At 42.2% G+C, this 17,232-nt stretch overlaps 1 protein-coding gene across 3 annotated transcripts in view; it reads right to left on the bottom strand.

Annotated features, from left to right (window-relative positions):
• Positions 1-13,337, bottom strand: part of gpsm1b (G protein signaling modulator 1b) — a 149,316-nt gene extending 135,979 nt beyond the window's left edge. Inside the window, exons 1-2 of one of the 3 annotated variants that reach the window (XM_078426477.1) lie at positions 12,953-13,091; positions 1,572-1,656 (exon numbers count right to left, since the gene is read on the bottom strand). In XM_078426477.1, coding sequence (XP_078282603.1) covers positions 1,572-1,656; positions 12,953-12,959 — 92 coding nt within the window. In that variant the 5' untranslated portion in view covers positions 12,960-13,091. Of the gene's footprint in view, positions 1-1,571; positions 1,657-7,417; positions 7,431-12,952 lie in introns of those variants that run through there. The other 2 variants (XM_078426475.1, XM_078426487.1) reach the window with 2 other exon arrangements.
• Between the last annotated feature and the right edge of the window lie 3,895 nt (positions 13,338-17,232).

Below are 17,232 nucleotides of genomic sequence, written 5' to 3'. Positions count from 1 at the left end.
AATATCCCCTTCAGTCCACAACTTCTATGTCTGCCGCCATGTCTATCTATGCTAATTGCATTTGCCCGCATTAATGCCTCTGCTTGCTCATTCACATACCTGTCCAGATGCCTCTTAAATGTTGCTACTAATTCTATCATTGTTGAAAATCTGTTTCAATAATCAAACAGCAACTAAAGAGAAGCAATTAGGTTAGAAAAAAAAAAAATTAATACACAGATAGAAATCTAACAGCATCTGCTCTGTCCCAGGCCCGAAATTGCAGGCAAATGAATCTTTCGATGCAATATGTGCATCTTTGGATTTAAATGCGAGTCAAAGCAAGTGGAAGGTCACACAATCAAAACAGGTATTCATAATTAAGATATACTAGACCAAGTGGGCCCAAACGTCTCCTGCATTGGTGCAGCACCCACATCAAATAACATCAGGAGAAACACAAGAAACACTTCCTACACCGGATTTCCAGATTCCTTAAATTACCATAGCAATCGCATTTTAATCATCAGTTGTTAGAATAACCCATCGCATTGACTGATGCTACTTAAATGCAAATCTTTCTAATTATCACCTGCAAACATCCCAAACTCAAATACTTAGCCCAGTGGTATGAACGTCGACTTCTCCAACTTTAGATAGCTCCTCTGTCCCTCCCTTCCCCTCCTCCTTCCCAGATCTCCCTCTATCTTCCTGTCTCCACCTATATCCTTCCTTTGTCCCACCCCCCTGACATCAGTCTGAAGAAGGGTCTCGACCCGAAACGTCACCCATTCCTTCTCTCCCGAGATGCTGCCCGACCTGCTGAGTTACTCCAGCATTTTGTGAATAAATCAAATACTTAATTACTTCCCAGAAAGAGCACATAACGTGATCATGATTTGATGCCAAGACATTTTTACTGTAACATGTAAAGTGCTGTCAAATTGTCTTTGAAAAGTGATATGCATATTGCAGGATCAAAAATACAACACGGAATAAGGTTATTCCGCCCATCATTCTGACAAGCTCTTTGAAAGTGAGATTCAATTAGGCTCCCTTTGCCAAATATTTTTCCCTTCAAGTATATGTTCTGTTGAAACAACTGAATCTGCTGCTTCTAGTTATCATGCTGCACTTTGCAGACTACCATAGCTGACCAAGTCAAAACCAGGTTAAAAAAAAGCACTTCCTCAGAAGAAATTAAACAGGGAATGCCTTCAGGATATGACAGAGGTAGAAATAATATCTGTCAGAAAAAAACTGCAGATGTTGGTTTAAATCGAAGGTAGACACAAAATGCTGGAGTAACTCAGCGGGTCAGGCAGCATCTCAGGAGAGAAGGAATGAGACCCTTCTTCAGACCTTCTTCAGTCTGAAGAAAGGTCTCGACCCGAAACGTCACCCATTCCTTCTCTCCTGAGATGCTGCCTGGCCCGCTGAGTTACTCCAGCATTTTGTGTCTACCTTAGAAATAATATATTTTGTGAATATTATTATTATTATTATTATTATTATTATTATTATTATCTTCTCCTCTCAGCTTCCATCATAGTCTATTCCCAACAGAGGATGAACAAGAAGTCAAAGCTTACCGACTGCGAGTAGACCATCCACTTTCCCAGCTTGCAGTCCCTGCATCAAAGGCCGATCCATTCATCAGGATCCCATTAACACGTGCTGCACAGGAAACAGAACTGGTTTATATGACACCAGTTCATATGACACTGGTTTATACCTAAAGTAGGTAGCATCATAGACTGTGAAAATGGTTATCAAAAATTACAGCAGGATCTTGATCAGCTCGGCAATGGAGAGAAGGATGGCTAATGGAATTCTGTGCAAATAAGTGTGAGGTTTCAAACCAGGGCAGGAACTTTCACATTGATGGTAGGGGCTGAGGAATGCTGCAGGGCAAAGGGAGCACATGTGCATAGTTCCATGAAAGTGGTGTCACTGGTAGATAGGGTAGTAAAGACAACTTATGGTACATTGGCCTTCATCAGTCGGGGTATTGTGGAGCTAGAGGTTGGTATGTTAGGTTACAGTTGTACAACACGTTGGTGAGGCTGTATTTGGAGTATGGCGCCCAGTTTTGGTCATTATGCTAGGGAAAGGATATTGTTAAGCTAGAAAGAGTGCAGAGAAGATTTACGAGTATGTTGCCAGAACTCGAAGGCCTGACCTATGGGGAGAGATTGAGCAAGTTAGGACTTTATTCCTTGGAGCACAGAAGGTTAAGGGGTGATCTGAGAAATAAAATCACGAGGGGTACTGATAGGGCGGATACACAGAGTCGTTTACCCAAGGCAGGGAAATCAAGAACAAGAGTACATAAGTTTAAAGTGAGATAGGAAAGATTTAATATGGACCTGAGGAGCAACCTTTTTTCACTCAGAGGGCGATAGGTACATGGAACTGCCAGAGGAGGTAGTTAAGGCAGGTACAATAACAACATAGTAAAGCCACTTAGACAGGTACATGGATAAGAAAGGCTTAGAGGGATATGGGCCAAATGCAGGCAAATAGAACATAAATGAGGCATCTTGGTCACTGTTGATAAATTGGACCAAGGGTCTGTTTCCGTGCTGTATGACTATGACTATAATAAATTCTGTGCAGTGAATGATTGAAATACCCAATGCAGCAGCTGTGTTTATCAAGCTGATGGCAGTTCCATGCGGACAAATAACAAATAACTGTCACAGTGGCATGATACTAAGCCATCTCATTTTCTTAAGAATGTTACTATAAATGACACCAAACATTTAAGGCGCTGGAAGTACAGCTAAATCTCCTACTGAGATTTCTTCCCACAAAAAGCAATGACGGGCGATTAGCAACACAAAACAAAATTATGCACAAAAATATAAATCCCAGTTAGTTACAACAGTGCCCCGAGTGGATTTAATGGCATATCTAATAGTCTGCATTCTGCCAAGAAAGCAATGTTATTACAAGCAGCCATTTATGGATTCCATTTATGAGGAGAGGGACACATTTTGGAGGAATAGCAGAGAACTGATGAGCAGAACTTTTCCACTCAGATTTTTTGCCTTAATGGATCTGTGCCAGGTTCAGAAAGGAATCGAGGTTAACAATTCAGTGTACGCAGTACTGAGGGAAACCTGCACTGTCAGAGATGCCATCCTCACATTAAATTCACATTCTTAGGCGGTCACTGAATTTTGCAGCGCACTATTTCAAACCTGTGCAGTTTGCATAAATATTTATCCCTCAATCAGCTTTTAGTAAAATTGCTTATCTGTTCGGTATCGCTGGTGATTTTTTTCCACCATGATTAAGTCAGTAATTACATTACCAACGTTCATATCGAAGGTATCACAAAATGCTGGAGTAACTCAGCAGGTCAGGCAGCATCTAGGAGAGAAGGAATGGGTGACGTTTCGGGTCGAGACCCTTCTTCAGACTTACCAATGTTCATGGCATTGGGTGCCAGGTTTATGACAGGTTCAAGTTCCTTTCTCTCATTCCCCACAACCCAAGTTAAAAGATTTCAAGTGGAAACACCCACAATCTAGTCAACTCAACACATCAAAGTAAAAATACCAAACCATCCGCTTATTGCTTGTCTCCCAATTCAAAAAGTAATAGGAGCTACAAACTTGGTTTTAGGGACTTCCCCAAAGATCTTCAAAGCCACTGGTGACATTCGCACTCATCCCATGCAGGAGACCAAAGTTGCAACCTTTCAATTAGTCATCCCAGAGCACATCTTGTATGCATAGTTGATGCAGCAGTTAGTCTCAAGCAAAGATAATTGCACTTCCATTTTTATTAAAGTGCTTTTTACAACTTTTTAAGATAACCCAAAGTGCTTCAATGACCATGAATTAATTTCTAAATGGTGTCACTGATGTAGTTTCCAAATTCCCTTTCCCCAATCACTCTCTATTGTTTACTTGCTTTCTATTTCACACTCATCAGTTTATTAAGGCTACCTTCAACTCTCCTCTGCAACAAGGTTTAGTGTAATTTCAACTTTGCTGCTGCTAAACACCTAGTCTACCTCCTCATAACCTGAGGGTACATCTCTCTCACATTCCACAAGATTCCATTCCCACATATATTCCCATGACATCCAAACGTCACCATGTGCCAGTGCAGCACAGTGAATGCTGCATTCAGACCACTGGTTTTCAGATCAAATATTAAATCAAAACCCATCAACAATTATGTCCTCAATGAATATTGCTCAAACTGGCTATTGTTCTCATTGTTATTTGTTTGGGCTTATCGCGCACAAATTTCCCACATTTTAACTGATATAAAACTGTTTAAAATATGTAAATGAAAACATACTTGTTTGGTACCAAAGTGTTTGAGGACACATAAAGATTGTTATAAAATATTAAAGCAGCCAGTTTTTGAGGATCTGATTACATTTGTGCTCTACCCTTCACAATATTAGTGGTGTCTTCTTCAGATGCTCCAACTCTAACTTTTAGAATCAATCGGAGCATTTAATTGCCAAACCCATCTCCAACTTTAATGCACATTGACAAACCCAAAATGCAAGTACTGGAAATCTGAATTAGAAATGTGAGGTGTTGCATTTTGGGACGTCTAACAAGGGCAGGACCTACACAGTGGCAGGACCTACATGTTGGTGAGACCGTATTTAGAGTATTGTGTTCAGTTCCGGGCACCATATTATAGGAAAGATATCGTCAAGCTTGAAAGTGTTCAGAGAAGATTTACGAGGATGTTGCCAGGACTAGACAGCCTGAGCTATAGGGAGAGGTTGAGTAGGCTGGGTCGCTATCCCTTGGAGCATAGGAGGGTGTGGTGTATAAAATCATGAGAGGAATAAATCAGGTAGATGCACAGAATTTCTTGCCCAGAGTAGGGAAATCGAAGACCAGAGGACATAGGTTCAAGGTGAAGGGGAGAAGATTTAATAGGAATCTAAGGGGTAACTTTTTCACACAAAGGTGGCGGGTGTATGGAACAAGCAGCCAGAGGAGGTAGTTGAGGCTGGGACTATCCCAAAGTTTAAGAAACAGTTAGACAGGTACATGGATAGGACGTTTAGAGGAACATGGACCAAACGCAGGCAGGTGGGACTAGCGTAGCTGGGACATGTTGGTCGGTGTGGGCAAGTTGGGCAGAGGGGCCTGTTTCCACACTGTATCACTCTATAACTCTAAAATGTTAGAAGCACACAGAAAGTCAGACACATCTGTGAATAGAGAAATTAATTTAATGTGTCAGATCAAAGATTGTTCTGGCAAAATGGTTTTCAACCTCAAATGTTTACTGCAAATCCGTTAGTGCTGAAGGAACTCAGCAGGTCAGGCAGCATTTGGGGAAGGAATGGACACGCAATCTTTCAGGTCCGGATCCTTCTTCTGACTCTATTCCCTCTCTGGAGTTCCTCCACCACTTTCTGGTTTGCTCAAGAATCCAGCATCTACAGCCTCTTATGTCTTAAACATTTACTTTCTCTTTTGACAGCTGTTGCCTGACCCATTCAGTGGTTCCAGCATTTCAGATTTCCAGCATCTGAAGTCATTTAATTTTCCTTTGCCATGACTTGTGAAACTACTCAAGGAGTTGTTCTGTGCAAAATATTATTTTAATAGGAGGTCTAAGTAGTATTTTTCCAACATAGCATTCCAACATAGAAGCTCACCACTTCCTGCTGATACCTTGTTACATTCTTACCATGCAGAAATGTGCACTGAGCTAACTCTGCATGAAAATAGCTGTTGTAGGTTTTTTTTTAAGTCACACATCCTGGCCATTATGAGTCAGATCGAGGCAGGCAAGAGGAGACACATTTAGGCTTGCCACCCCCACACACTCTATGTTCAAGGATGTGTTCAAGCCAACGCTACATGTAAACAGCACATAATCACTAACAACCTTCATGTTTCCTCTCGAAAATTCAGTGAAACAAAGGACAAGACACGTAGTCTGGGTTTGAACATAGCACCATTAAGTTCAAGTAGAAGAGCATGTTCATCAATTCATTGGGACAAATTTCCCCTTGACTTCAATGTTTTTGTTTCAAAAGCTTTTTGAAAGGTTGGTGTGGGAAATGATGCTACAATTATTCTCGTGCCAATGGTGCGATGACAGCCAGGGGTATATGTGAGGAGCTGACAGCAGCTCAAAGGGCTCCTCCAATAAACAGTACAAAGCCATTCATCTTGGCCTCCTCCCATTATCCCCAGTATTATTAAACCCAGTCTTCAAAGTCTTCAGCTCATTTGATTAATTCCACCTGCGTTCAAGAGATGGCTAGTAGCACTGGATTCAGCAAAGACTGTGGGACAACATACCAACCCACCAACTAAACACTTATGCTCCTTAGTAGTTAGCTAAACTTGCATTCCAACTGCTCCAACAGTGACTACACTGGCATTAGACTGGAATTATGAAAAGTTGCCACTGTTGCCCTCTCCACTGAAAGAACAAATCAAAGCCAGTAAGCAAAATTATCGAAGTTATCATCGGGTAGTGCAAAGACATACAGGCTCAGTGCAGTTTTGCCCAGACTGCTGGCCCCAGATCTCATTATAAGCTTTGTCCCACCATGAACTGAACGGCTGCATTCAAGAGCGAAGGCAATGTGGCAGCATTTTGCCTCCGAATTCTAGTATAGACAGAGGAATTGCCATTCATTTGCAGTACATTTTGTAGCCACATCCTTTATCCCTGCGGGAAAATATTTACCCCAAACTTCCTTCTTACCATTGGTATGAGAATAGTTTATCTTCAAGTGTTTCCCATTGGTATGAGAATAGTTAAGTACTGCAGTTGTTTTCAGTTACTTCTTCTAGCTCAATTCTCATTCCAATCACATTGATGTTCACACAAACTCAGAACTTCTAGTAAATCTTTATCATCTATAATTCTATTAAATGTAACCACATCATAATTAATATGGAATATCAGTGGATATTATATCTCCCTGTCTTAATTCCAGAATCATACCATTCCCTCGTGTGTGACTTGTTTACAAACAAGCTAAAAAGAAGTGAATGCAATTTAGGAATTCATTGCCCTTACAAATATTCTGTGCTTTTCTTTTTATCAGCGTCAAACCATAAAGCCACATTTCATGAGTCTTCCAACATACTATCCCTTCTCACACCTGTGATGATTTCTCAAAACAAAACTGCCGCCCATCTTATATTCCCACCCTTGATCTTGTCTGGAAACCAGAAGAAACCAAACTCAGATTGACTGACTGTTTTAGCAAAACTACCATCAAGTCTCCAAGGGTAATTCTGGGCTCCGAGTTGCCTGTCACTTTAATTCTCCATCCGACACTCACAACGACCTCTGCCTTTGGCCACCTACACTGTTCCAACAATGTACAATTTAATAGCATCTCATCCTTCAACTAGGCTCATTAGAGGCCTCAAGAGTCACCATGCAATTTAGCCTTTTCAGCCCGTGTTAAACCGACCTGTTGTAATGAAAGGTCATCAACATTGTCACAGTAATTCCATTTTTGCTCTCTTCAGTTTTTTTTAATCCTTTGAAGAAATAACAACATATATTGATGAGAGTAGGGTGTAAATGCGATTTACATGCATTTCAATACATAATGAGAGACTAGTAAAATAGGTTAAGGCCCATGGGATCTGGGGCAAGTTGGCAAACTGGATCAGAAATTAGCTGGACCATAAGAGACAGAGAGTAATGGTAGACGGTTGTATTTGCAATTGGATACTGGTGACTAGTGCAAGGATCAGTACTGCGGCACTTGTTGTTGTGGATGTAGGAGGCAAGTTGAGTAAGTTTAGGAATGACATAGATTGGCAGAGCTGTTGATGATGTGGAAGATAACTTAGGCTACAGAGGGATATTGATGTTTATGTAAAATGGGGTGAAATATAGAGGGGGAATTTAATCCAAATAAATGTGAGGCGATACATTTCGAGAGCACTAATAAGGCTCGGACAAACTAGAAAGCAGCATTGCAGATATACAACAAGGTTAGGAAGGCAGGCAGGATACCACCCTCATTGCTTGGGGTATCAATGCAGAAAGAGAGAGATTATGCTTGAACTTTATTAAACCTTATATGAAGAAACACTGTACGCAGTCTGGTCACTATGGTATAGTAAGGATGTGATAGCGCTGGAGAGGGTGCGGAGACACTTCAACAGGATGTTGCTTGACATGGGGCATTTCCGGTTTGAGGAGAGACTAGAGAAGCTAGGGCTTTTCTCCCTGGTGCACAGGAGGTTAAGGGGAACATGATTGAGGTATATGAAATCATGAGGGGTAAAGAGAGGGTAGACTGCAGGAAACTTTTCCCCATATCCAAGGTAGACACAATCCAATTAGTATTTCCAGCATTATCTGGTTTTACTGACAAGTAGCAAAGCTTGGTGGTACAACCCGTCTAAATATTAAGATCTTTTCCAAACATTTTAGAGCACAGCTTGCTCTGTCCCTCCTCTCCACTACCCACAGTCCAACCTATGTGATAATATTGCTGCCCAAAACCTCACAATTTTGATTGGGATACCTTCATGCAATAACTCAACTTCAAAGAACCCAGGATGGAAAAATCAAATACTAGAGGGCATAGCTTTAAGATGAGAGGGTCATAACGTAAAGGAGATGTGCAGAGAAAGTGTATTTTTAAAAACACAGGGTGATGAATGCCTGGAATGTGCTGTGGAGTGATGGTTGTGGCAGATACGATAGTGGCATTTAAGAGAATTATGGATAGGCACATGGATATGCAGGGAATGGAGGGATATGGATTATGTGCAAACAGATAAGAGTTGGTTCCAGCATCATGTTCGGCACAGAGATTGTGGGCCAAAGGACCTGTTTTGGGGCTATACTGTTCCAATGTAGAAAAGTATTTAATTTAAATTTTATATTAGTGGCAAGTGAGAGTTGGTGACAAATACTTGTCTTATGACGATAGAACAGGAATGCGCAATAATCATCTCTCCTGTCCAAGAAAATTTCATGAAAAGCTGGTGTGGAGGGGCTGCTGGAGAGCTCTCAGTTTAAATTTGAACATGCAACTTTTTTTTTTCCAATATATGCTCTTACTAGAGTGTTTTAAAAAAAAAAATCATACAAATAACTAGAATCCACCCAGTTAAAAGGGAAAATAAGCAGATAATTTAGCTTCATTTCAAAAATTAAACCAAGAGCAAGGTTTGAATTTGGTTGATTTTGTTGAATTACCAAGCAAGAATCTTGCGTCAAACCTCGGTCTAATTCATTAGGAAACATGTCAGGTCTTTGGCAAGGGTGCAAAAGAAAATCACAATGCTTCCAGCAATGAGAGATTCCAATTCCACGGTGAAAGAGAAAAAATGAGAAGCTTGGATTGTCCCAACTTCTGCCAAAAAGCAATTTCCCCTGACAGTGGATCAGTAACAAGAGGGCACGGAATCGCAAAATTACTTTTATTTTTACCTAAGGCGCACAGTTTGATGGTGTTATCCTCTACAGCACAGAAACAAGCCATCCTGTCAAATGATCTAGGGCAGAGCCTATTTATGGCCGAAGCCCCTTCCACACACTCATCAGCAGATTCTTAATAGAAACAGGTTCAATGCTAACTTTAAAAAGGGATACAGAAATGCAGAGATTCATAAATTTGTTATCCGGCACCACACTTCAAAGCAATTTGCTTTTCTCCCCTTCTTCATTCCAATTACGAACATTAAATAAAAACAATTTTAACCAATACTATCCTCTTCTAATTTTACCACCCTTTATTCCCCGGAAGCATCCAAATCCCATGTGAAAACCATAGACAAAATCAATGTCTCTCATCATAACTTCTTGAGGTAGGAAAATAACTGTAGATGCTGGTACAAATCGAAGGTATCACAAAAAGCTGGAGTAACTCAGCGGGTCAGGCAGCATCTCAGGAGAGAAGGAATGGGTGACGTTTCGGATCGAGACCCTTCTTCAGACTGATGTCAGGGAAGGGGGCGGGACAAAGAAAGGATGTAGTTGGAGACAGGAAGACAGTGGGAGAACTGGGAAGGGGGAAGGGAAAGAGAGGGACAGAGGAGTTATCTAAAGTTAGAGAAATCAACGTTCATACTGCTGAGGTGTAAGCTGCCCAAGCGAAATAAGTGAGGCCCAGCCCAAAATGCAGGAACAGCACCTCATATTTTGCCTGGGCAGCTTATGAACATTCATTTCTCTAACTTTAGATAGCTCCTCTGTCCCTCTCTTTCCCCTCCCCCTTCCCAGTTCTCCCACCGACCTCCTGTCTCCAACTACATTCTCTGCCACAGAAGGTAGTTGAGGCCAGTTCATTGGCTATATTTAATAATAATAATAATAATAATGCATTTTATTTATATAGCGCTTTTCATATACTCAAAGACGCTTTACAGAGATTTAGAGAACATAGGGAAATGAATAAATAGATAAATAAGTAAATAAGTAAACGAACAGAGAAAGGAGACAGAAGGTGAGGTGACCTTCAGTGGTTGAAGGCAGTACTGAACAGGTGAGACTTCAGCGATGTTTTGAATGTGGTGAGTGTGGAGGAGTCTCTAACGGTTTGGGGTAGTGAGTTCCATAGGGTGGGAGCAGCGATGGAGAAAGCCCTGTCCCCCCAGGATCTGAGTTTGGTCCGGATGTGGGGGGATAGTAGATTGGCAGCAGCAGAGCGGAGGGTGCAGGTGGGAGTGTGCCTGTGGAGGAGGTCGGTCAGGTAGGATGGGGCCAGGTTATGGAGGGCTTTGTAGGTTATGAGGAGGATTTTGTACTGGATTCTCTGGGGGATGGGGAGCCAGTGGAGTTTGTAAAGGACGGGGGTGATATGGTCACGGATCGGGGTGTGGGTGAGTAGACGGGCAGCGGAGTTTTGAATGTATTGAAGTTTACTGATGATTTTTGAGGGTGCGCCATAGAGGAGGCTGTTGCAGTAGTCCAGACGGGAGGTGACGAAGGCGTGGATGAGGGTTTCTGCAGCTGTGGAGGAGAGGGATGGACGGAGACGGGCAATGTTTTTGAGGTGGAAGAAGGCTGTCTTTGTGATGTGTTTGACGTGTTTGTCGAAGGAGAGGGTTTGATCAAAGATGATTCCAAGATTCCGGATGTGAGGGGAGGTGGATATTGGGAGACCATCAATGTTGAGGATGAAGTTTAAGAGGGAGTTAGATGTGGCCCTTGTGGCTAAAGGGATCAGGGGGTATGGAGAGAAGGCAGGTACATGTTACTGAACTGGATGATCAGCCATGATCATATTGAATGGCGGTGCAGGCTCGAAGGGCCGAATGGCCTACTCCTGCACCTATTTTCTATGTTTCTATTTTCTATGTTTCTACATCCTTTCTTTGTCCTGCCCCCTCCCGACATCAGTCTGAAGAAGGGTCTTGACCCAAAACATCACCCATTCCTTCTCTCCTGAGATGCAGCCTGACCCGCTGAGTTACTCCAGCTTTTTGTGATAACTTCTTGAGTAGTACATTTGGGTGACTACAACTCTTCAACTTCTTTGCTCTCCAAGTCTAGAGAGAAAGCAGCAAAATGGAGCCAAACCAATGTGCTGGAGGAACTCAACGGATTAGACAGCATCTGTGGAGGGAGTGGATAAGCAAAGGTCAGGACAGTTCCTCAGATTCTTGACCCAAAATGTCACCTGTCTATTCCCTCCCCAGCTGCTACCTGACCCACTCAATCCCTCCAGAACCAATGTTTTTTTTGTTCATGTCTCTGACATCTGTAATTCCTTGTGTCTCTGCCCTGACCCAAAACATCGCCTATCCATTCCCTCTACAGATATTAGAGGCCAACCTGTCATCTAATTTTTAGCCATACTTTTAACTAGGCGCCAGTGAAAACAAAGCAAATTGTTTTGGTTTGCAATTGGAGGAAAATTGATCTGATTAATCTTGTCCTTCCTAAAAACACAAGAACACCAAAGCCTTTCCCTCCCTCAGATTAGTTAATTTGACATGTCGGAGTTGGTTGGAGGATTTAACATGTCCAAGTTTGTTGGAGTGCCAAGTTACACCCTTCATTGATCCAGCTGTTGTACAATTTGATATCCATACAGATCTGGAGTTGATTAATGTAACATTGCCAGTTTTACAGGGTCACACAGACTGACGTCTAGGGATGTGGTGTTGTGGTTAAGTGTACTTACTGAACACAAATGTCAGTGAGCTGTATAAACACAGATACAGACACAGATAAAGGATAATCTAGCCGTATGCCTACTCAACTGCTTTTTAAGTAAGCGAAAAATAAATAAATGTTGGCACACTAATCAGTTGACATTGAACCACAAGAGAAATATTATAGCTAAACAATTATTCCCTGGTGTCCTAAATTCGTGTAAACATTAAAGTTTCTGCCAGTTTACAGACCATTTGAATACTGTACCAGAACACATGTGTGCTGAGACACTGCACAATGCTTCAAATTTAATCTTTTAACTTCCTTTTCCAGTTTAACGGAGTTAATGGCTACTGAGTTTCTATTGTTGGAAAGTCAGAACCAACAACATAGATCAAACATGTACATTTTCTTCCTGACATTAAAAGCCAGCACCAGAGCAGGAAGATGCACCCTTCGCTGTTCAACTCAACTCCGTACAACAAGGCCACAGTCAGATCGCCGGCCTTGCCTCGCCTTCCTGCCGCCGACACTCTCACTCGGGGCCGAGGTCCCGTTCTCGACTAGGCCTTGTCATAAAAAGTAAGTAGTGGGAGAGAGAGAGAGAGCGAAGCCATCAAACGCATATTAAATAAAACACACAACAAAAAGTCACGTTGGCACGCGTAGCAAGGCTTTTCCTTTTTTAAATGCAAATAAGATTTTGCGCAGCATGCCCTCAAACAGTGAATCAGGCAAACTCTACCCAAAGTTCTTGAAACAATTAAGCCAAGGCCACATTTCCCTCGAGTTCCTGAAACACTGCTGAAGTAGGTGGAAGTAAAGCAGAGCAAAGGTGGCGAGCTTTGAGGTGATGATTGTGATATATACTACTACTTACACAGCATGTCTGACAGGCCGCCGCAGGTGACTGTCTTCAGCTACAAACCTCTCCTCGACTAAAACTTTTTTTCCCCTCTCTCTGTGGAGTATTTCACTGAGGCATCGCGGTTGCGCCCGGGGACATCCCAGAGGCTGAGCCGGGCCTCGGCGCGGAGTGGGGAGCGGCAGCCGAGCGGGCAGCTCCATCCATGGTCGCCGTCAACGCTGCCTGAACTTCCCCGAGTTGAGTGGTAGCAACAATACCGCGTCCAAGGGCTCGAACAACCCAACGCAGCCCCGCCACTCACTGCCTTCAACTAGCTTTATTTTTTTAATTTGCAGCGTCACTCTGCAAAATGCCAAAGAAAGGATGATTGTTTCAAACTTAGTTCTCTGGTTTGCTTTGTGAAACTTTTATTCTGGAGCAATCGTGCCATCTGCTGTCTGCAGAACTTCCAGCAGAGCTTATAACCCAACATCCAATTTTAAATACTATCCTCGTTCTTTCCTCTGCCCATTTCTCCCACAATGTCATTTTCCGCTCTTTCCAACCCCCCCCCCCTTGCACCCCCCCCCCCCCCCCCCTTGCACCCACACCCCCCCCCCTTGCACCCCCTTTCTACTCATCTTTTCCAACCCCTACTTTCACCCTCTCCCCCTCCACCAACATACAATACAATATATATTTATTGTCATTGTACAGGGGTACAACGAGATTAGGAATGCGCCTTCCATACGATGCAATAAATTAATTAGCTAATCAGTATAAATTTATACAATCCAGTGAAACAAAATTAGAAACAGTTTTAAAACAGTATAAAGTTCAAGTAGGTCTGTGCCGGTTCACTGTGCGATGTGACCATCCGGCTCAGCAGGACCGGTTTATATCCCTCCCTCTGGCTTTACATTTCATTATTCTTCTCTCCTTCTCTGACACCCTGTCAGATAAAGAGAGAAGGGGAGAAAAATGTTCAATCTCTAGCCTTTGTCCACCCATCTGCCAATCACCCCCTCGCCTACCTCCACCTATCACTTGTTAGTCTTTATCCTGCCCTCACTCCTCTTTTCAGGATTTATCCCCCCCACTGCAATCAATCTGAAGAGCCCCCATCCAAAACATCGCTTGTCCATTCCCTCCACAGATGCTGCCTGACTTGCTGAGTTTCTCCAAAGCTTTGTGTTTTTCCTCAAGATTCTAGCATCTGCAGTTTCTTGTGTTCCTGTTTTATTCTGTCTCTGTCATTTGAAGCACTGATGCAATTACATTATTTTCATACAGAATGATTGACAGAAGTTTATCTTTATTTTATCAATAGATCTGATATATATAAATAATGCAGCTGTTTATGTGTATCTTCCCTAACAGATTCACCGAGATATTTTAAGAGAAGTTGGCAACTCGCTGTCAACAAAAAAACATCCTCTTGTGGTTGCTCAAAGGATTTGCATTTTTATATTCATTATTAAAATTATGCCATACTTGCACTGCAAATTGCCGGAATGTGGTCTTGGTAACAGTACCGCAATACCAGTATCAAGTTAGAAGGCTCATCAAGTTAGAAGCCTCTTGTGTTAGTTGGCGTATCTCCCCGAGAATCAACATGGGACACTAAAGAAATGAAAGCAAATGCTAAATATCCAAATTGTGTTCTGGCACTGAGAGGTGAGTGGGCTGCAAATGCTGGAGAATTGATTGGGTCCAGAATTTGCTGGGAAAATAACAAATTGTTTGGTATTTGTACAGCATTCATAGAATTGTAGAAGCTGGCCCTGTCCACCCACCTCGTCCAGTCCTATCTCGGCTAATCCTGCAAGTCTCATATCCCTCTACGCCTTTCCTATTTAAGTACCTGCCCAAATGCTTTTTAAATGTTGTAATTGTATCTGCCTCCACCACCTCCTCTGGCAGCTAATTCCTGATAACCACCACTCTGTGTGAAAAAACATACCCTCAGATCTCCTTTCAATTTCTCCACTCTCACCTTAAATCCATACCCTAGTTCTCGACTCCCTGCCCTGGGATAAATACTTCAGCTGTCCGATCTTTGCTGTTCATAAGTTCAAATAAAGATTGCAAGGATTTATGACATGGCAATGAGCTACGAGCAGGAGGCAGAACAGACTGCAGATGCTGGCATCTTCAGCAAAAGAAAGGAGAGCTACTGGTGGAACAGCAGGTCAAGCAGCATCTGTGAAGGGAAATGGACAGTCCACATTTCTGGTCGATCTCTTCATCTCCTTTTTGTCTGCAACAGGAAAAGTCATCTCCAGCGTCCTCCTCACCCACGTCCTCCTGAGGTAGTCAAAAAGATGCTCCCTGAGTTTTACTTTAAATTTTGTCAATCCAATGGCACAACACACATGATCTTAGCTGCATGACTGCAGAAATGCAGAGAGCAGGACCAACCACTCTATTTGGCCTTTTTGAACCTCAGTAAAATATTTGAATCCTCCAAGCTGGAGGTAAAGTGGGGAGCTTTCTATTTCTATTTCTATTTCAGCTGTTCTGAGACATTCTTCTCTTTATTACATTTGCTTCACAATTGTAAAGCCACAATTTTAATGATCAGGTCTCCAATAGAGCCAATAACACTGTAGACTAATGGCAAACAAGGCTATGTCAGTGCCCTGGCACGTGTTTCAGTCATTCTCAACCATACTTATGCACATCACCTCGACAAACTTTCCACTGGAGTGGAGCTAATCTTCACAACTGGTGGGAATTCAAGCCAAGGCGATGAAATATCAGAACTAAGGTTACCTGAACCTCACTATAAAGGTGTAAGCATACCTTCAGAGATGAGTATACCATGGTATACAATTTTGGTACAATTACTTAGTTGCAACTGATTCTATTTTTACCCTTCTTTTCAGTAACAAGTCTTATTGATAGCTACATTGAAAATATTAGCGAATTAGTCAGCCAGGAAATATTTATAGTTCATTATAACATCTGTTTCCCTTTCTTTCCGCTGTTTCTTATCATAAAAATTAATTTGTTTCCTTCGTGAATCCAAAAAGGATTGAAGGGATGATTAGATTGGCTTATTATTAGAACAGCTGAGCTTGATATGTTCCAAGGAAATGAAGACTCCCTTCCTCCTCCTTTCCAATTTCCTGGTGCCTTTGAAGTTGGTCAATAATTGCAGCAAGGGAGATAGTCCAGGGAGGAAGGATCCAACCCTTCTTGTTGCCTTCGTTGTTTTGATCCGGCCATAGGAGGGTGCTCCAGGCCAACAGTAACTTGTATTTACATAAGAATACAGCAAAACCGAGCACTGCACAAAGAATCAATGAAGAGAATGTTGGAGGTTGAGTAGAGTGAGAATTCATCATAGTTTGGCCAATAGGAAAAAGCTTTAACATGGGGCTAAAGAAACAGGAAGAGGCAATGAGAGAGATCAGCAGTGGGGAAAAAATTCTATGAAGGCATGGTTGCCAATAGTGGAGTACAGGGGCAGAGATACACAGGAGATCAGAACTGGAGGGATATAGCAATTTGGAAATACCGGGAGAGGTGATGGTCATATTCTGGCTAGACCGGGCAGTAAATCTTGAGGCACAAGAGATTGGAGATGCTGGAATCTTCAAGAAAATATAAAGTGCTGGAGGAACTCAATGGCATCTGGGGAGGGAAAGGAAGGCAACATATTGGGGTGGGACGCTAAGTAATTTTTGAGTAATAACTGATCCTTGACTCCTCAGTCTTCACAAGCCATTACTTATCTCCAATCTTCAATTAAAACAGGGTGGGGGTGGAGGGGGGGGGGGGGGGGGGGGTTGTTTGGTGTCTCTGTCTCATTATCCACATTTTAGACCTATATTATTTTCCTTGCTGAATTTGTCCATTAGTTCACCAGAAACTCTATATGATCAGTGGACACCGTGCAAGAATCAGTGATTCATCTGCACCAAAGCAGAGCCAGCATTGGTAAAACTATGACTGACCATTGCAGGAGTTCTGGAAGAAATGTCTGTAGGTTGAGGATTTTAGGGATTATAGTAGTTACAGTATATAGAAACAGGGAACTGCAGATGCTGGTTTACCAAAAATGGAAAAGTGCTGGAGTCACTCAGTTGGTCAGGCAGAATCTCTGGAGAACATGGATAGATGACGTTTCGGGTCGGGACGCTTCTTCAGACTGATTATAGTAGGTATGTGTTTTAACCAACATTACTACCTCACTTAAGGCCAAGTAAATGGATTTTGTTGGATACGGATATGAAAGGATACAGAGCAAAGAAAGTTAATGAAGTTGAGATACGATGTAACTAAAAGGTACACAACAGGCCAGAAAG

The sequence above is a fragment of the Rhinoraja longicauda genome, chromosome 31 (genome assembly GCF_053455715.1).
Source record: "Rhinoraja longicauda isolate Sanriku21f chromosome 31, sRhiLon1.1, whole genome shotgun sequence".
Lineage (NCBI taxonomy): Eukaryota > Metazoa > Chordata > Chondrichthyes > Rajiformes > Arhynchobatidae > Rhinoraja > Rhinoraja longicauda.
This window is presented reverse-complemented; position numbering and strand designations above follow the sequence as displayed.